This window comes from Notolepis coatsorum, assembly GCF_963971535.1.
Source record: "Notolepis coatsorum genome assembly, chromosome: 9".
Classification (NCBI taxonomy): domain Eukaryota; kingdom Metazoa; phylum Chordata; class Actinopteri; order Aulopiformes; family Paralepididae; genus Notolepis; species Notolepis coatsorum.
The window spans coordinates 6630782-6646962 of record NC_140173.1 but is presented as its reverse complement, the minus strand read 5'-3'; the positions used below and the strand labels follow the sequence as shown (position 1 = coordinate 6646962).

At 42.5% G+C, this 16181-nt stretch overlaps 1 protein-coding gene across 2 annotated transcripts in view; it reads left to right on the top strand.

Annotated features, from left to right (window-relative positions):
* ppp1r21 (protein phosphatase 1, regulatory subunit 21) overlaps positions 1–16181 on the top strand; it is a 96567-nt gene that overhangs the window by 17982 nt on the left and 62404 nt on the right. For both annotated transcript variants that reach the window (XM_084321283.1, XM_084321282.1), the window contains exons 2-6: positions 594–662; positions 1356–1502; positions 3887–3988; positions 14241–14405; positions 14778–14836. In XM_084321283.1, coding sequence (XP_084177409.1) covers positions 594–662; positions 1356–1502; positions 3887–3988; positions 14241–14405; positions 14778–14836 — 542 coding nt within the window. The remainder of the gene's footprint in view (positions 1–593; positions 663–1355; positions 1503–3886; positions 3989–14240; positions 14406–14777; positions 14837–16181) is intronic.

Below are 16181 nucleotides of genomic sequence, written 5' to 3'. Positions count from 1 at the left end.
GGCTTCTATCCTCCCTACAACCGGCCAGTGGGGGGCATATGCGAGCAACGTTCAAGACAGGGGAGGGAAGAATTGGCACAGTGGAATTGGGATGGGAGAAAAAGAGAAAAAGTGAAAAAGTGAAAAAAATAAAAATTTATTTCCATTTGTATCAGTCAAATGTGACATCAGATCCAACTACCAATCACTTAAATCACCAGGACAAAATAGTGGCAAATTAACAACCAAACATTGAAGGAGCACATAGTTATCTTTCACATGCCTATAAAGAAGCTAGTTGTTAGGGAATACATCTAAACTTTAAATCATTGTCTTTAGCCCTGTTTTACAGAAAATCAAGTTACTTTGATTTGATTTCTTACACATTACACATGACTCTTGGTATTGGTCTAATTATCTTGTTACCGATACCGTGCTTTTAGCCAGGTGTCGGCCAATATCCAATGGTGGTACCTGTATCGGTCTGCCTCTATTAATAATAACTAAACTAAATAAGAGTTGTATTTTGAAAAGGAAGCCGCAGTGTTTACATTCTCAGTCCTGACCACGCAACTCTGTTTTTCTTTTTTATCTTCTGTCTCCTGTCTTTGTAGCTCCGTGCCCAGAACCAGGTCCTGAAGAAGGCTGTAGTGGATGAACAGGCCAGCTCCACCTCGCTGAAGGTAAAGCAGTGTTCAAAAGTGTTGAATGTCTTCACCTTGGCTTTAATGTGCACATTCACTCCTGCTGTAACATCTAAGTAACTCTACGAGCAACTCTAGGAGGCTTCCTGAGCGGTTCCTATCATGTATAACTGTCCAATTGACCTATCTCAAACCAAGCAACCTCTTTTCTTGATCCTCCAATCACAACTGTTGCTTAAGCTCAAGCTTAAGGATCAACAAAAGAGGATGGGGTTCGAGGTAATTCAGGTACCAGGGTCAACTGCTATGAATTGACGTCTGTTGGCCATGCTAGGATTCTAAATGGATCAATCCATGCCCATGCTAATTGTGTGACTTATGAAAATGTCAGTCTCACAGTTTGCTGAAGTTGCAAATTGTCATCATCTTACCATTTTAGCTTGAAGCAAATGGCCAAGAAACAAGTACAGAAGGTTAAAGATTGAAATGGTATCAGTTCTGTTAGCCCTTGACGATGTATGTTCTAAAATTAATATTTTCAATAATTATATAGGCCTCTTGTACTTTTATAAGCACAGACGGAGGCAGCACACTGATCACAATAGGGATAATTTATTTATAATTTATAGCCACTGGTAAATAAGAAAGCCATCTGTGATACAGACAGAAGTGGTTTCCTGTCTTAGTTGTGGTTATTCACAAGTGCCCTTTTCCCTTTCTCTCTGCTCCCAGGACCAGCTGAAGCAGCGGGACCAGAGCCTGCGGAAGGTGGAGCAGGAGATGGACAGTCTGAGCTTCAGGAACCAGCAGCTGGCCAAGAGAGTGGAACTGCTACAAGAGGAGTTGTCTGCCAGCGAAGCCAAGGGGAAAAAGGGAAAGGTAGACGCTGCACTGCATTTTTCACACCCAGGTTTGTTTTTGAAATGGTCTGAATCTAGGTGTGTGCCCAATACTGGTATTGAATATTGGTCTCGATACCAGGCTATAGAATAAGGGAATTTCCTCCATACCAAATATCGATACCAAGAACCACGTAATGTGCCAGAAATTGTGGCAAAGAAACTTGATTTGGTGCCTTTTTGACACATAGGAGCATGTTAGAGTTGCTTCCTTGGAGCATGTTATGCCCCTTTTCCACTGCATGGTACCTACTCGACTCTGACTCTACCCTACTCTACTCTACTCGCTTTAGGTACCTGGTACTTCGTTCCTTTTCCACTGCAGGTACTAAAATAAAGTACTCAGTTTGTCTCCGTGTGGGGAGGCGGGGCTGCTGGTGTACAGCTGAGAGCTCCATAGCTCTGTGAGAGCTCCAGCATAGCTATGTCCGTGAGCTAGTAGGCGCAAGCCAGAGTAAAACACAGTTTTCAATCAATCAATCAATAACAACATTAAAGAGACTCTCGTTGTGTCCATTCTGCTAACGCTAACGTTACCTCTCATTGTGTATATTCTACAAGCGTTAACGTTAGCTAGGCTGTCTATGCTAACGTTAGCGTTAGCATTAGGCTAACAACAAAGCTGTAACGTTACCAGTCTCGCGTCTATTTGCTAACGTTAGCATTAGGTAATAACCGGTTTAAAATGGATGGTGATTACCTCACGTTGTGTCTATTCTACAAGCATTAACGTTACTCATACAAACAATCAATAGCGAGTTATATTGATCACGTTATGTACGATAGCCATGCTAAAACGCTAGCACAACATTAGCACCTAACCTAACAACAAGATAAGATAAGATAAGATATTCCTTTATTGATCCCCTTGGGGAAATTCAGCTTAAGCCTTAACAAGTCAGTGATCTTTTTGCGAGACTAAACTCTCAGCTCGGTGGCAAATTGTGTTGATGTCGGTTTTGTTTAATCAATAAATGAGGCAGAATACACAGTGACTGTATCCTGTTTATTGCACTTGTGCCTGCTGCAAACATAATGAAATCCTATGCGAGACATTAAAGATGGCTGCTTTCTGTTTTCGTTCAGACTCTCCAAGGAGTGACTCCAAGGACTCTCTCTTCTGACCAATCAGTGGTCTGCAGTGTTCACGTGACTTTTCTGGTACCAGTTCTACTCGCTTGGCACGCGCTTGGAACCTCGACAGAGCAGGGACTAAAAAAGTACCCAAAAAGTACCTGGTACCAGGTACTTTGGTAATGTAAAACCGAAAATGCCGAGTAGAGTCGAGTAGGTACCATGCAGTGGAAAAGGGGCATTAGAGTTGCTGCATAGGACCATGTTAGAGTTGCTGCATAGGAGCATGTTAGAGTTTCTGCATAGGAGCATGTTGGAGCTCTCTAATGGAGAAAAATGTATTGTATATGTAATGTATCTCAATCATATTTGTCCAGTGATCCAGTAAAAGCAGTGGATTGGTGGCCGATACCGAAAGTTTAGGACATTGAATCAGTGCCGGCAGTGAAAAAGTGGTACTGTTGCCTCCCTAAATGAATCAGAAGGGAAACTGTTACTTTTGTTGCAGTTTGAATTGGTTTAGTCTCACATTGCTAATTGACAAATGAAGTATACTTTATAAACAAAGCCATGTGATCATGCGGCTCAGTCATTTATTGGACATCATTTTAAATCCTAACTCTCCAAGTTGGCTTGTAAAAATAAAATGTTATGAAATACTATTTATAGCCAATTCACGTTTGGTGATTAATTATGTGCTACTGTCTACTGTCACCTGAATTATGCATACAAGGTATTTGTTCAGTATTGCAACATTATTTGGCTATATATAATAAAACGTTGCATGTTTGGGAAAATATGGGAAAAAACTGCCCAATCAGCAGGTCAAACAAACCGCACCCAGGTTCACTTGGAAGTGGACTGAGACCACCTCAAACTGGTGGACCAGGGTGCGGGTGTCTGGTCTGTGGATCCAAGGTCGGTTACAGCGTTCCCTGAGAGTTGGGTAGAGTTGCCAGTTGGGTTGGTTTTGCAAGGTGATGGACTGAAGATCGAAAACTCCTAAAACAGAGAGATTGTTCAAAAAGGAGACAAGAGACAGAATATTATTTCCCGACAACCTAGTTTTCAAAATGTCCTTTAGTTTAGGAAACACTTTAATTCATACTTACACTGCCTAAACGTTTTAACATGGAAAACCAATGGGGTGTGTGGATAAAAAGTATCCAAAAGCAACACATGTATTACTCTCATAACATGGTTTATGTTAGCAGTCATAAAATCAATTTGATTGTAGAGGGTGTCACATTTGAGCGTAACCATATCCCATTTCATCGTCCTTCCTTCCAGAGTAAAGGAGACTCTCCTTCACAGCCAGGCCTGCAGACCCAGAGTGTCTTCGATGAGGACCTGCAGAAGAAGATCCAGGAGAACGAACGACTTCACATCCAGGTCAGCTGCTCCCTCCTCGGAGGAAGGGTCAACGTAGTCTCGAACAGCCTAGATCTTTGATTGCGAAGGTTCCAATGGGTCCCCATGGATATTAGGAATAGTTGAATTTCACTATATCATTCTCTAGATCAGCGGTTCTCAAACTACGGGTTGCGACCCAAAGTGGGGTCGTGGGTAGGTGACACTGGGGTCGCGCATTGGCAACTAAAAAAAAACTCTGATAGAGTTTCCCCCCCGGCAGCTGTGTGTATTTGCCACGTCTCGCCCCTTCATCAATGGAGGCCGACACACGTATTCCAATACACATCTCACTACACTACACTCTGCGCATTTATAATCGCGGGAGGATAGGTTTGTTGTCAGAAGTGTTGCTGGTTGGCCGCGATGAAATGTGCTCTGCCTCTGCGCATAACCTCTCGAGGCAGAGTATTCGCCTTTGTTAACTCGGAGAAGCGCGGATTTTCCTTGCAGACAAAAACAACACATTGGCAGAGAAATGTGCTGATAATGAGCTGGAAACTCCGTTAGTGGCACTCCAGGATAATCAGCAGAGATTTGGGGGTATTTACTCAGCTTGATGGCTTGTTGTAGGAAGTGGAACAGAATGCAGGAGGCGCTCAATGATCTTTCGTGTGACGAGATACTGAAAGTCAAGTTCACTGGACAGTAGGGCTGGGCGATTAATCGAAATAAAATCGTGATCTCGATTCATAGACCTATGCAATCTCATTTCTAAATTATGACGATTTTCTTTTATTAAAATAATTAAGAAATAATTTTTTTTTTTTTTTTTACTTTTAACTTTTTTTTAAATGATGAAGATTCTGACTTGAGTTATTTTGTATGTTACAAGAGACTTAAGTTTAAGTCAAGCACTTTCATATACCGTACTTTTCGCACTATAAGCCGCACCTGACTATAAGCCGCAGCAGCTAAATTGAATGATGTGTACATATATAAGCCGCACTGGACTATAAGCCGCATGTGTTTTAATGTTTAATTACCATATGTAAGGGTTTGTGCACAGAGGGGATTGTCGGAAAAGAGATGGCTGTTTGAGGAAGCTCCCATTTATTAACATTTCAACAAACAAGTTGCATATTTGCATAACAAGTGTTACCATTTAGTGCAATAGTATACAGAACATGTACTGTGCTGTGTAAACTGTACTGTACAGTATCACATATCGTTTCAGACACACAAACTTTCAAACCTACCGGCATTGATCTACAGCTGGTAAAAAAAAAGATAGCCACTTACTATTCTAATTAATCTGTATCACAACGGAGTCAAGGATCTGGTCGGGGCATATAGCATTATGTCGGGAACAATCAAATTAAATAAAGAAATTTGAATTTTAAAATAAAAAAATAAGTTTAGCATATTAAATCGTTTTAGAAGCCTATAGCCTATTTTAACTCTCGCTCATTGGACGACTGGCTGCGAGGACTGCGAGGAGGAGGAGGAGGAGGAGGAGGAGGAGGAGGAGGAATTGCAACCAGTTTACAGTTTAGTTGACGAGGCAATATCAATGGCTAAATTAAATGTGTTTTTTATAAAGTGCCTGTAACACGACAGTAAGCGCGTAAGCCTAAAGTTGCAGTAACACGGCTGCTTAAAATATACGGTAATCAGCCTACCAGAAAAGTCATTACCGGTAATCCTCGTCTTCATCTTTTAGGCTAAGGTGCAGTACACGGCTGCTGTAACCAGAAAAGTCAAGTCATTAATCCTCATCTTCTTCTTCCTGCATACTAAAACCACCAAAGTCATCATCTTCAGTGTCAGAAACGAACAGGCTCGGGGTGGCTTCGTCACCCACTGTCCTCTCTCCTTCGTTGTCGCCAAAACCAACAAACTCCTCTTCGTCACTGTCGGAATCGAACAGCCTCTGAAGGGCCTCAGCTGTGGCGGCGTCCTCCTCTTCATCACGCAGCAGTCCAGTTTTTCGATACCCATTCGTGATCGTGGATGTTTTGACACTCCTCCACGCTGTCAGGATCCACTCGCAAACTTGAGCGAAAGTTGCTCTTCGCATGCGCCCCGTGTTGGTGAATGATTTATCGCCGCTAGTCATCCACGCCTCCCACTGAACGCGTAGTGCCACTTTGAACGCACGACTGACACTGATGTCGAGTGGCTGCAGATGCTTAGTTGTGCCCCCAGGAATCACAGCTGGAATTGAGTTTGTGCTCTGTTATATGGGCCCTCATGCTGTCCAAAACGAGCAAAGCTTTTTTTGGGCGAAATAATCCTCCAGGGCGCTTGACGTAGCACTCATTCAGCCACTCCTTCATTACGCTTTCCATCATCCACCCTTTCTTGTTGACTTTAAAGGAGATGCCGTTCGGGATCTTTTCTTTTGGCATTGTAATCCGTTTAAAAATCACCATTGGCGGAAGCTTTAATCCGGAAGCTGTGCAGCCAAGAACACAAGTGAAATATGTTCTCTCGTGGCCAGTGGTTCTCAATGTGATGGACGATTCACCTCTCTTGTTAACAGTCCTAGTGAGAGGCAGGTCAAACGTCAAAGGCACTTCATCCATATTTATGATCTGGTCCGGTCCGATGGAATATTCCTCTATCTTTCTTTGTGTGAATTCGCCGAAGTTTGTTATTTTTTCCTGGTAGTCGGGAGGGAGTTGCTGACACACAGTCGTCCGCACCCTGATGGACAGTCCCTTTCGTCTCATAAATCTGAAACACCAAGATGGTCCACCTCTAAAATTTTCAATTTTCATTTCGGTGGCGACTGTTTTGGCCTTCAGTCGGATCTGCACAGTGGAGACACCTCGGCCGCCTGCTCTCTGTGTGTTCACCCAATCTTCAACAAAGTCTTCAAGTTCGGGCCGTCTGCTTTTATTACCTCTGAACGCTTTTTTTGACTTTTTGCATTGAGACAGTTCTTCCCGCTGGCGTCCCCAACGTCTCACCATTGACTCATTGATGCCAAGGGTACGTGCAGCAGCGCGATGTCCTTCTTTTACTGCCAGATTGACTGCCTTTAACTTAAAAGCTGCATCATATGCATATCTACGTTTGTTTTCCATAATGAGGGGTTGTGCATGAAAACTGCACAAACTGTCTTGCTCTCGTTCTGTCTCTCGGTTCCACTTTTCCTCGTGCGTTACCTGCACTCTTCCGGTCTCCAGCTTTTGCTTTAGTTTTTAGGATAGATTTAGGAGGTTCCCCAGTGGCCGTTAGCTGTAAAAATCCATCTTCCAAAAGAAAGTTGTTGTTGTTGTTGGCTTGACTGCATATGATGTGGGTCAATCTAGCCAGATTATTTCTTATTCTGATTGTCGCGCTGCACGCTGCCGGTACACCAATGAGTCACAATGAGAAGCAATGAAAAACAACAGTCTCCCTTGCACCCCCCCCCCACGCACACGCACACACAACATTAAGGGATAGTGCAATTATCTTTTACACCCCCCTGTTTATATTAATGTTATTTATGCCTTACTCCTGTTTTTATATTTAATACTGTGTTTAGGACTGTTTTTATATTTTTACTAGCACCTAGGGCTGCATTTTAAATTTTGTTGTAACAACTGTAACAATGACAATAAAGATCTATTCTATTCTATAACACAGAGAACAGGCTTCCAATCGCCGCTGCAGTCAAGCCAAGGCACACGAAGGGTTAAGTCACACTTTTAACCCTTCATGTGCCTTGACTGCAGCGGCAGAGCGTGCAGCATATAGGGGCGAGATGACAAGGCAGAGGTGCGCGCATAGTGGCGACTGTCAAGGCGAAAACAGTACTAAACTGTAGTTGATTAACACTTTGACGACCGGCGCCCCGCGCGGATTTAGGCCTCAGAGGACAATAGTACTTAAAAAAAAATTTATTCACAATGATACTGCAGTGGAGCGATGGCGCCTCTAAGCGGGTTTGGCCGGTACTGCATGTTTAGAAAATCAAATATCTGAAAAGATGCTGGTAGTGGATCGGGTACCTAAGAAGCGCTATAATAAAACAATAACAACTCGTCACGTATATACTCGTGGCTCTGGTCCACATCGCGCTTTTTCAAAACACGTATATATACGTGGACGGACGCCATAGTGTTAAATTACTTTCTGATGACATTAGGTTGCAATAAATACACTCGAACGAAATTCGTTCGCTCATAAAATTTGTGACATTCTAAATGTGATTTAATATTGTTTAATGACAAAACGGTCCGACTCGCGTTTTATGTGCAGTGCAACGCGTAATAACACTGGCATTTGTCACAAGTTAAGTTGCTATAACTTATAACGTTATGATAAGTGTAAAGACATAATAATCAAAAAACAAATAAAAGGGGGACAAAAATAAATAAAAGGGAGTGACATGGGTTCATCCATTGTTTATTTACATTGCAATTTCTTTTCTTGTGTCCTTTTCATTCTTCTGTGATGTCGTTTCCTTTCTTCCTTTCAGCGACTTCGGGTCATGAATTATTTAATTGAATTATTATTATTATTAACATTTCGCTATTCTTGTGTGTTTCAACACCTCGCTAAGTGCACGCGCACAGACCACACCCAGCTTCTCGTTTGTAGTCTTCCCACCAGCATTGGGACACAATACTGTCGGACAAATAACAATAATTAACTCATTTACAAGTTGTATTAAGTTTAGCAAATAAGGGAACAGATAAATAACATTTCAATGCAGTAAAAAAAGCAATATTTCGATTTTTACATTTTCGGGTTTTGTCCACATAAGCTGCACCGTTATATAAGCCGCAGGGTCGAAAAATGGGGGAAAAAGCAGCGGCTTATAGTCCGAAAAGTACGGTATGTTTTGAAGTTTAAGTCAAGCACTTTGATATGTTATGTTGTCTGTTTAAGAGAGTGCAATAAATGATTTTATTGAACAAATAAGAATCGTGTGAGAATCGTGATCTCAATTCTTAGAGAGAAAAATCGTGATTCACATTTGAGCAAGAATTGCCCAGCCCTACTGGACAGGCCCTCGCAAAGTTCTGGATATCAGTCCGGAACGAGTACCCAGTGTTGTGTAATGCTGCGCTGATAAAGCGTGTCCCCTTCGCATCAACATATACCTCTGTGAGGGCGGATTTTCAGAGTAGAAGCGGATCTCTGCCAAAGCGCACGTGAGTGCATTTTCTTTTCATGTTCTGGCAACAATTTTGGCTAAATATGCCTCGGTTTATAAATGTGTATACAGAAACAATTCCATTGCTTTTGTTGATAATATTCATTAATTTCATTGATAACATAGTGCTGTAATTACATTTTTGAAACAATGTGTGCTTTTATGTTGATATTCCTTATTTCTACGTTGAAATCACGCAATACATTAACACTTCCGGTGCCGTTCACGTAGAACTACGTTTCTGTCGCCCAATCGTTGAGTGCCGGAAACGTAGATCTACGTTTTTCTCACGGTATTTTTTAATTTCTTTTTTAGCATTTTTACAGCTTTATTGGTCACGCAGGACCGACAGAGGAGAGGGCGAACGGGAGGAGAGGTGGGGAGGACATGCGACAAATAACGACGGGAGCTGGGATCGAACCCGGGTCGGCCGCGTAGGTGCGCGAGGCACTATGGTATGCGCCACGAGGGCGCCCCACGGTATTTCTTTTAATCGCTATTGCCATTCATAATTCAGCGGGGCACCTTGTGCATACTGTTCTGAGTGTGTCTGAGCTGGCAGACGGTCTTATACCGCCCTCTAATGCCTTCGGCCATTATTGCACCCCGTTAGAAACTGGTTCGTTTCTTTTCACTACCGAGCTGCGGCGTGGGGGCAGGTCCTAAACACTCCGGCAAAACACACGCTTGTAGGGATGGTTTGGACTACTGACCCTGCCCGCCCGTTGAAGTGCAATGCCCAACAACGTCGGAGACGGGATCGCTGTGGATAACTGCGATCAGATAAAAAAATAAATAATAAAATCCTAAATAAAATGGGGTCGTGGTATAAAAAAGTTTGAGAACCCCTGCACTAGATGGTTAGTGGTAGGTAGACTAGTGAGAAAATATATATGACTATACACTATTGTTCTGAAGGATCAGATTAAACCGAATATATATATTTATTTATATATATATATTTAATTGTATTTGTATATCCCCTGATATCCCTTGTATATTCCTTGTACAATATGCATTGAATATCCCTTCTAGTCTACTGAACATCCCATAATAGTCTCCATTCTACCATTGGACGAGACCTTGGTGCCAGGTCGCCATACCCCTCAGACCAGGTTCAATCGTACCGCTCAACATGTATGGACAAGTCCTAGTTCCGCGTAGGAATATGTCTACCGCACCACTAATGGTACTATTTGTTCATAGTGCGTATATATACTGCGCTATTAAAGTAGAGCTTTCTTTTAGTCCAGTTCCTTACCCTCCAACAGAGTGACAGACGCAAAAGCCTCCCCGCGAACCACGTGTGGGCAGTAAGGCCAATTCGGCCCAGTATCGGCATTGAGACATCGTGTATATTAATATTTGAATAGTCATATTTGGCACTATATCGTCGAGTTGGACGTATTCTATTAAGCTAATAATAGTCTATTCATATGTAGTGCCTCGTGCGGTAAGAGTTCTATAGTAATCAGCACCCCCATCGTTTCGGGCATCAGCTGGACGCTTATCCAGGGTGGTTGACCCCACGTGAAGCTGCACCCGAGGAGCTCCAGGCCAAAGAGCGAGTGGACCTGTATATTGGATTATTCTACCGACGACGGCTAGCCTTCCCCGGCTTGGATTATGCTTTGAGTACTTTGATTATTCTATGGATAAAGGCCAACACTGCGGTGTGTTGGAAATACCCCCCCCGGAGAGGACGACAGGTGAGAAGACGCTCTACACGACGAGGTCGCCTCACGTCTCTCCATCGTGGACCGGAGGACGCCGGCCACAGAGAGTCCAACTGCTTTCATCTGTGGATCGAGGATCGCTGGGCACCGGGTCGCACGACTGTGGGCTCTCCCAGGATACCCTCGGCCAGACGGGATACAGCCAGACTCTACCCCCCCCCCTCCAGCTGTCCTACAAGCAGTCGGAACCTTCCCCTAGTGTATCCAGCTATATAATCATTCAAGTATCATTGCTATTGTTCCCTAAATATTCCAGGTTGTATATTTGCTTCCTGCGCAATCAGAGATTGGACATTCGATATTGATCTACCTACGAATACTCATTTGCCATAAAAGTGCATACTATTTCAAATCATAAATGTAATTAAGTGATCGTTGTACATACCTTTTGCTATGTATTATTATTAAACGCAGACTTTCGACTTGGTACATTTGTGTTGGATCCGTTTCATCAGGTGGGAGTGTTTATCATAATTATTTATACCTAGTACTGGGTGGCCAGAGTCTAAAGTACAAGAGGTAGTGGTAGTAAGTATCATATCTAACCATACAGTCAGGGAATTGTACCCCTCAGTTACAACTATAGTGTTCTGGACTAAATCATATCTAAGTAACCACTAAAGTCAGATGGCTGTCCCTGATCAAATGGGGGCTTGTGCTCTGTGTAACAGTTCTTCAGGCAGTGGTGTAGTCTAGCTTTTTGCTGAGGGGACACTGTGGTCCAAGCAGCGTGGGAGGCGTGGCCTAAGCCAGGTAGGGCGGCACTATTTCTGACAGAAAGCTAATTTAATTCTCGAAGACACTGTGACGTCACAAGACCGCTGCCATCTTAGTTTGGGGGTAAACAAACTGGTGTGTACGAGCAAAAGTGAGCTCCATTTTTTAAATAGTAGTAACATATAAAAAAGAAAAAGGCATGTTGGCTACTTGAAGCCTTCAGTGCACATACACTGAGAATGGACTATATGGTGAAGTAGCTAGCAGCTAACATTTCTCTGCTGTTTACAGCCTCACAGCCAATAATTAATTTACGATATAAATATTTGTTCCTTATTCTCACCTGTTATGAAATGGGTAGTGTAGACATACGTATGATTTGACTTGGGGGGACCAGTGTCTGCTTTGGTCGACTCTCCCGTCTGCGTCTACGTGTGCCCTCTTGATAGCCGCCAGCCACGTTTTCCTCCGTGATGCCTCAACTGGTATTATATAAAACTTGAGTTTTTGATTTTGTTATTGGTACAAAACGTCACACAGCAACTCTTTGGCATTTTGATGCACTGAAGAAAATTACCCTTGATTATGTTTAATTTGCCGCTTTCCGATCCGTTTTCTGCACTAAATGAAGCGTAAACAATGTACCAGGAGTGAATTTTCCCCCCACGCCGTAGTTGCGTAGCAACAACAGACAGGAAGTTGACTTCGAGAATAATAATAATAGATATATAATAATTAGAGGTGGGCATAGATAATTTTTTTTAATCTAGATTAATCTAGATTAAAATGGCTCAAAAAAATAAAAAAGTCTGCCGAAGGCATTCAAAATATGTGTGTTCTACCCAAATAATGACCAGAAGTAAGTCCTTACTTTTTCTTTCCTCCTTACTTTTCTCAGGCCAGGTGGCCCATTACACCATGAGCCCATCTCCCGTTTCCAAAATGCATTACAGACTGTTTGAAAAAGCTGTTTTGCTATGATAATTGGTAATGAAATATCAAAATAATGTTCAATAAGATGTACTTGTGTTTAATAAGTTGTTTTATTCAGAAGTTAACACAAATAAATAATATTACCAGTACAGAACAGTACAATATCTAGCACACTCTCAGGAGCAAAACAGAAAGAAGCATTTCAAACTTGAACTATGTGACATGGCTTGACTCAATCAGTCCAATCTCTATTTCTCCTTCTTCCACCAGTCACTCAGGCAGACCAGCTTGTTTTATGTAGCGGTGTCTACTTATAGTGCCTATAATATTTTTCCCGTTGGGTGCCAGACAGGGCCAAACCCTGCCAATGCAAATCAAATTACCTTTTTAATTGGTTAATTAGGCCTATAGCTCCGGCATAAGACTGTACCACATAAAGGTAGACAAATAATTTAATTAATAGTAGGCCTAGACTACTGAGCAAGCTAAATCATAGTTTAGTTTGCTAAAATGTAACAATCAATTACCTTTTCATAAATTCAAAAACCACTCAAGAGTCATGCTCAATTCAAAATCAAAATGTCCATGTATTGGATTCAATTCAAATCATAAGCAAACATTTCATAAAACAAATAATTCATTTTCAGTCCAGCATGTGTGTTAAACTCCCATAAACCAGTCAGGTCACTCAATTCAGTTCAGCCCGTGGGGCAGCGGTGGCCTAAAGGTTAGAGAAGCGGGTTTGTGACCGGAAGGTTGCCGGTTCGATCCCCGGGACCGGCAGGAACATCAACCGCTGAAGTGCCCTTGAGCCCCAACTGCTCCAGTGGAGTTGCTCAGTGGCCAATGGTGTCAACTGTGGTTGTACTGGGCAGCTCCCAGGTGTGAATGGAACTGTGTGAATGTGAAGCAGGGCGTTCCTGAAAAAGAGCATCTGTGCTCCGCGAACCTACCCTGGGTAAATAAAGGTAAAAAAAAAATATATATATATATATATATATATTATCGCGTGATACTAGTCTCGCGTTAACGCCGTTAACGGCCCAGCTCTAATAATAATACATGCATCCAGACATAACTGAGAGCATCAGTAATGGGTATGAAAGCCAATTACATTTGACAGCTCTTACAGCTGGGGAGATTTAAACGCTTTGGAATTTTGCTGGCCGTACACTCAGTGTACCCCTAGACTACACTACCGAGTTCAGGGGTTCTTTTTCTATTTATATATTTTTTTGCTCCCATCCCAATTTAGTCGTTATGCCAATTCCCTTCCTGGTCGTTGCGCACATTGTCCCACTGTCGGTCTAGGGAGGGTGTAGAACTACCTCCGATACATGTGGAGTCAGCCAGCCGCTTCTTTTCACCTGACAGCGAGGACTCTCACTGGGGGAATGTAATGCGTCCGGAGGTTCACGCTATTTCCCCCGATCCCCTCCCTGCTGAACAGGCGCCCGACCGACCAGTAGGAACCACAGTTTACAACGACCAGGACACATACCCTGCCGGCTTCCCACCCGCTATGTTGTGTTAGTAGGGACGACTGACCAAGCCGGAGGTACCACTGACAGCTGGATCCGATCCCAGAGTCTCTGCGGTGGTAGGCGAGTGCATTCTCCACTGCGCTACCCAGTCGCCCGAGTTCAGGGGTTCTTGACATGAAAAAGGCAGAGAGCCTCTAATTTAGACTATTTGTAATTTGCTATGGGTTTACTGATGTTGTGCTGAAGTTGTGCTGGTCTGTGCTGTGCAGTTCTATGAGGCAGACGAGCAGCACCGACGGCAGGAGGCCCAGCTGAAGACCCGCTTAGAGGAGGTGGAGAAAGACTCTGTGCAGCACCAGGCCGTTGTCGAAGGACTCACCACCAAGTACATGGAAAATATTGAGAGGTTGCAGAGTGATAAGGCTCGCTTGGAGGTAAGGGAGGGCAGGTCAGCCGCACAAAGACAAAAGACATGATCTGTACTTTATATTTAAAAATAAATGCATTCCTGCCTAGCCAAATAACTTGTGAGAAGATCTTTGAAAATACAGGAACTTCCTTTTTACATGGAATAAGTTGTTCCTTGTCTTATTAGCCCTGACCTTTAGTGTCGGCATTGACTTTTAGGTAAATTGCACTATTTCTGCCTTTGCATGGTCACAATATGCTAGCACGCTGTGTTAGCGCTGATAATAGCTGAACCTATTCTCATTCTGCTATTGGGGGGGGAAAGCTGGCTTGTTCACAGTCTATATCCTGTGAGTCAGACTTAACTAATGACTTGTGTGTCTCTTGTCCTCTGATAGGTGAAAGCCCAGACTCTGGAGAGAGAAGCCAAAGAGTGCAGGATACGAACAGAAGAGTGGTGAGTCCCAACTTTTATGAACGGTAGTTCAGTAGTTGGAAATGCTAGCCAGAATGTCCGAATCCAAAAGGGTGATTTTAGCTGTGAATTACCATAAAAGAGACAATTGTTCATACAGATGTTTTATTATATTTAATTAGAAAAGTACAAAAATATGCCCTGAATCGCCAGATGATTAAATTTTTTTTATCCGAAAAAAAAAAATTATATATTTTTTGCAATCAGGCCACTGAACTTAGAAGCAGGCCAGGCCAGTGTTTCTAGTTGCAGCAGCGCAATAGTTAGATAACTTAAGTGGGGAACAACCAAGAGATCACTGCAACTCACACAAGTTGGAGAACTATCTCTCTCTCTCTCTCTCTCGCTCTCACACACACACACACACACAAAGGGAGCCGCATGTGATTGGTGGAGGCGGGACCCTTACAAAAAACAAAAAATCCATCAAAATCAGTGTTGTTGCTAATCATTGACGCATGCTAGCCTGTAATAACCCGCCCCCCCAGAAAAATCTACTTTGCATTTGATATATTGCAAATATATTCCATCACACATACTGGCATTTAAAGGGTTAGAATTATTAAATGAATATGTGGTGTTATGATCAGGGCTGAAGTTGAATAAAAGATTGTATTTTTTTTCAATCTGACATTACAAAAAAACTGAAAATCCATCAAAATCAGTGTTGTTGCTAATCATAATTATGCTAGCCTGTTTTTTAACAATAATTTGTGATGCTATCACAAACACTGGCATTTAAAGGGTACAAATTAAAAAAATCCTGCACCAGAATGCAGGAAATGAAGTATTTGTAACAAAACAAATCCTGGTGGGGGACCCCCAGACCCCCTGCTTAAAAAGTGGCCTGACTGGGGCTATATTTTGCACTATATTTCCTGGCCTGAATGATTTCCCCAGTCCGGCCCTGGTTAAAAGCCTCCAATGCTTATTAGTGTGTGTGCGTTTGAATGTTTGCATGTTTCAACCATACATTTCCATTTATAAAAAAAAAAAAAAAGAAGAAATTATAATAATATATATTTTTTTGACCTCCTATAATAGTGGGGGTCGCGGCTCTCTGACACCGTTATTTCGGGGGTCGCGCCCTGAAAACTTTGGGAACCCCTGGCCTAGATGATGATGATGATTAAGAAGATCCTCATTACACCCATGGTTACACCTCAAAACCATAACAGCATTTATAGTTCTTTCTTTTCTTAACCTGTATTTACTATTTACCCAAGGAGATTTAGCTGAGCTTGTATGCTCTTTATAGCAAAGTCTGCTGTAAACACATACAGTTAGAAAAACACCCTGTTCATCAAACAAACCAACATCAGGCTAC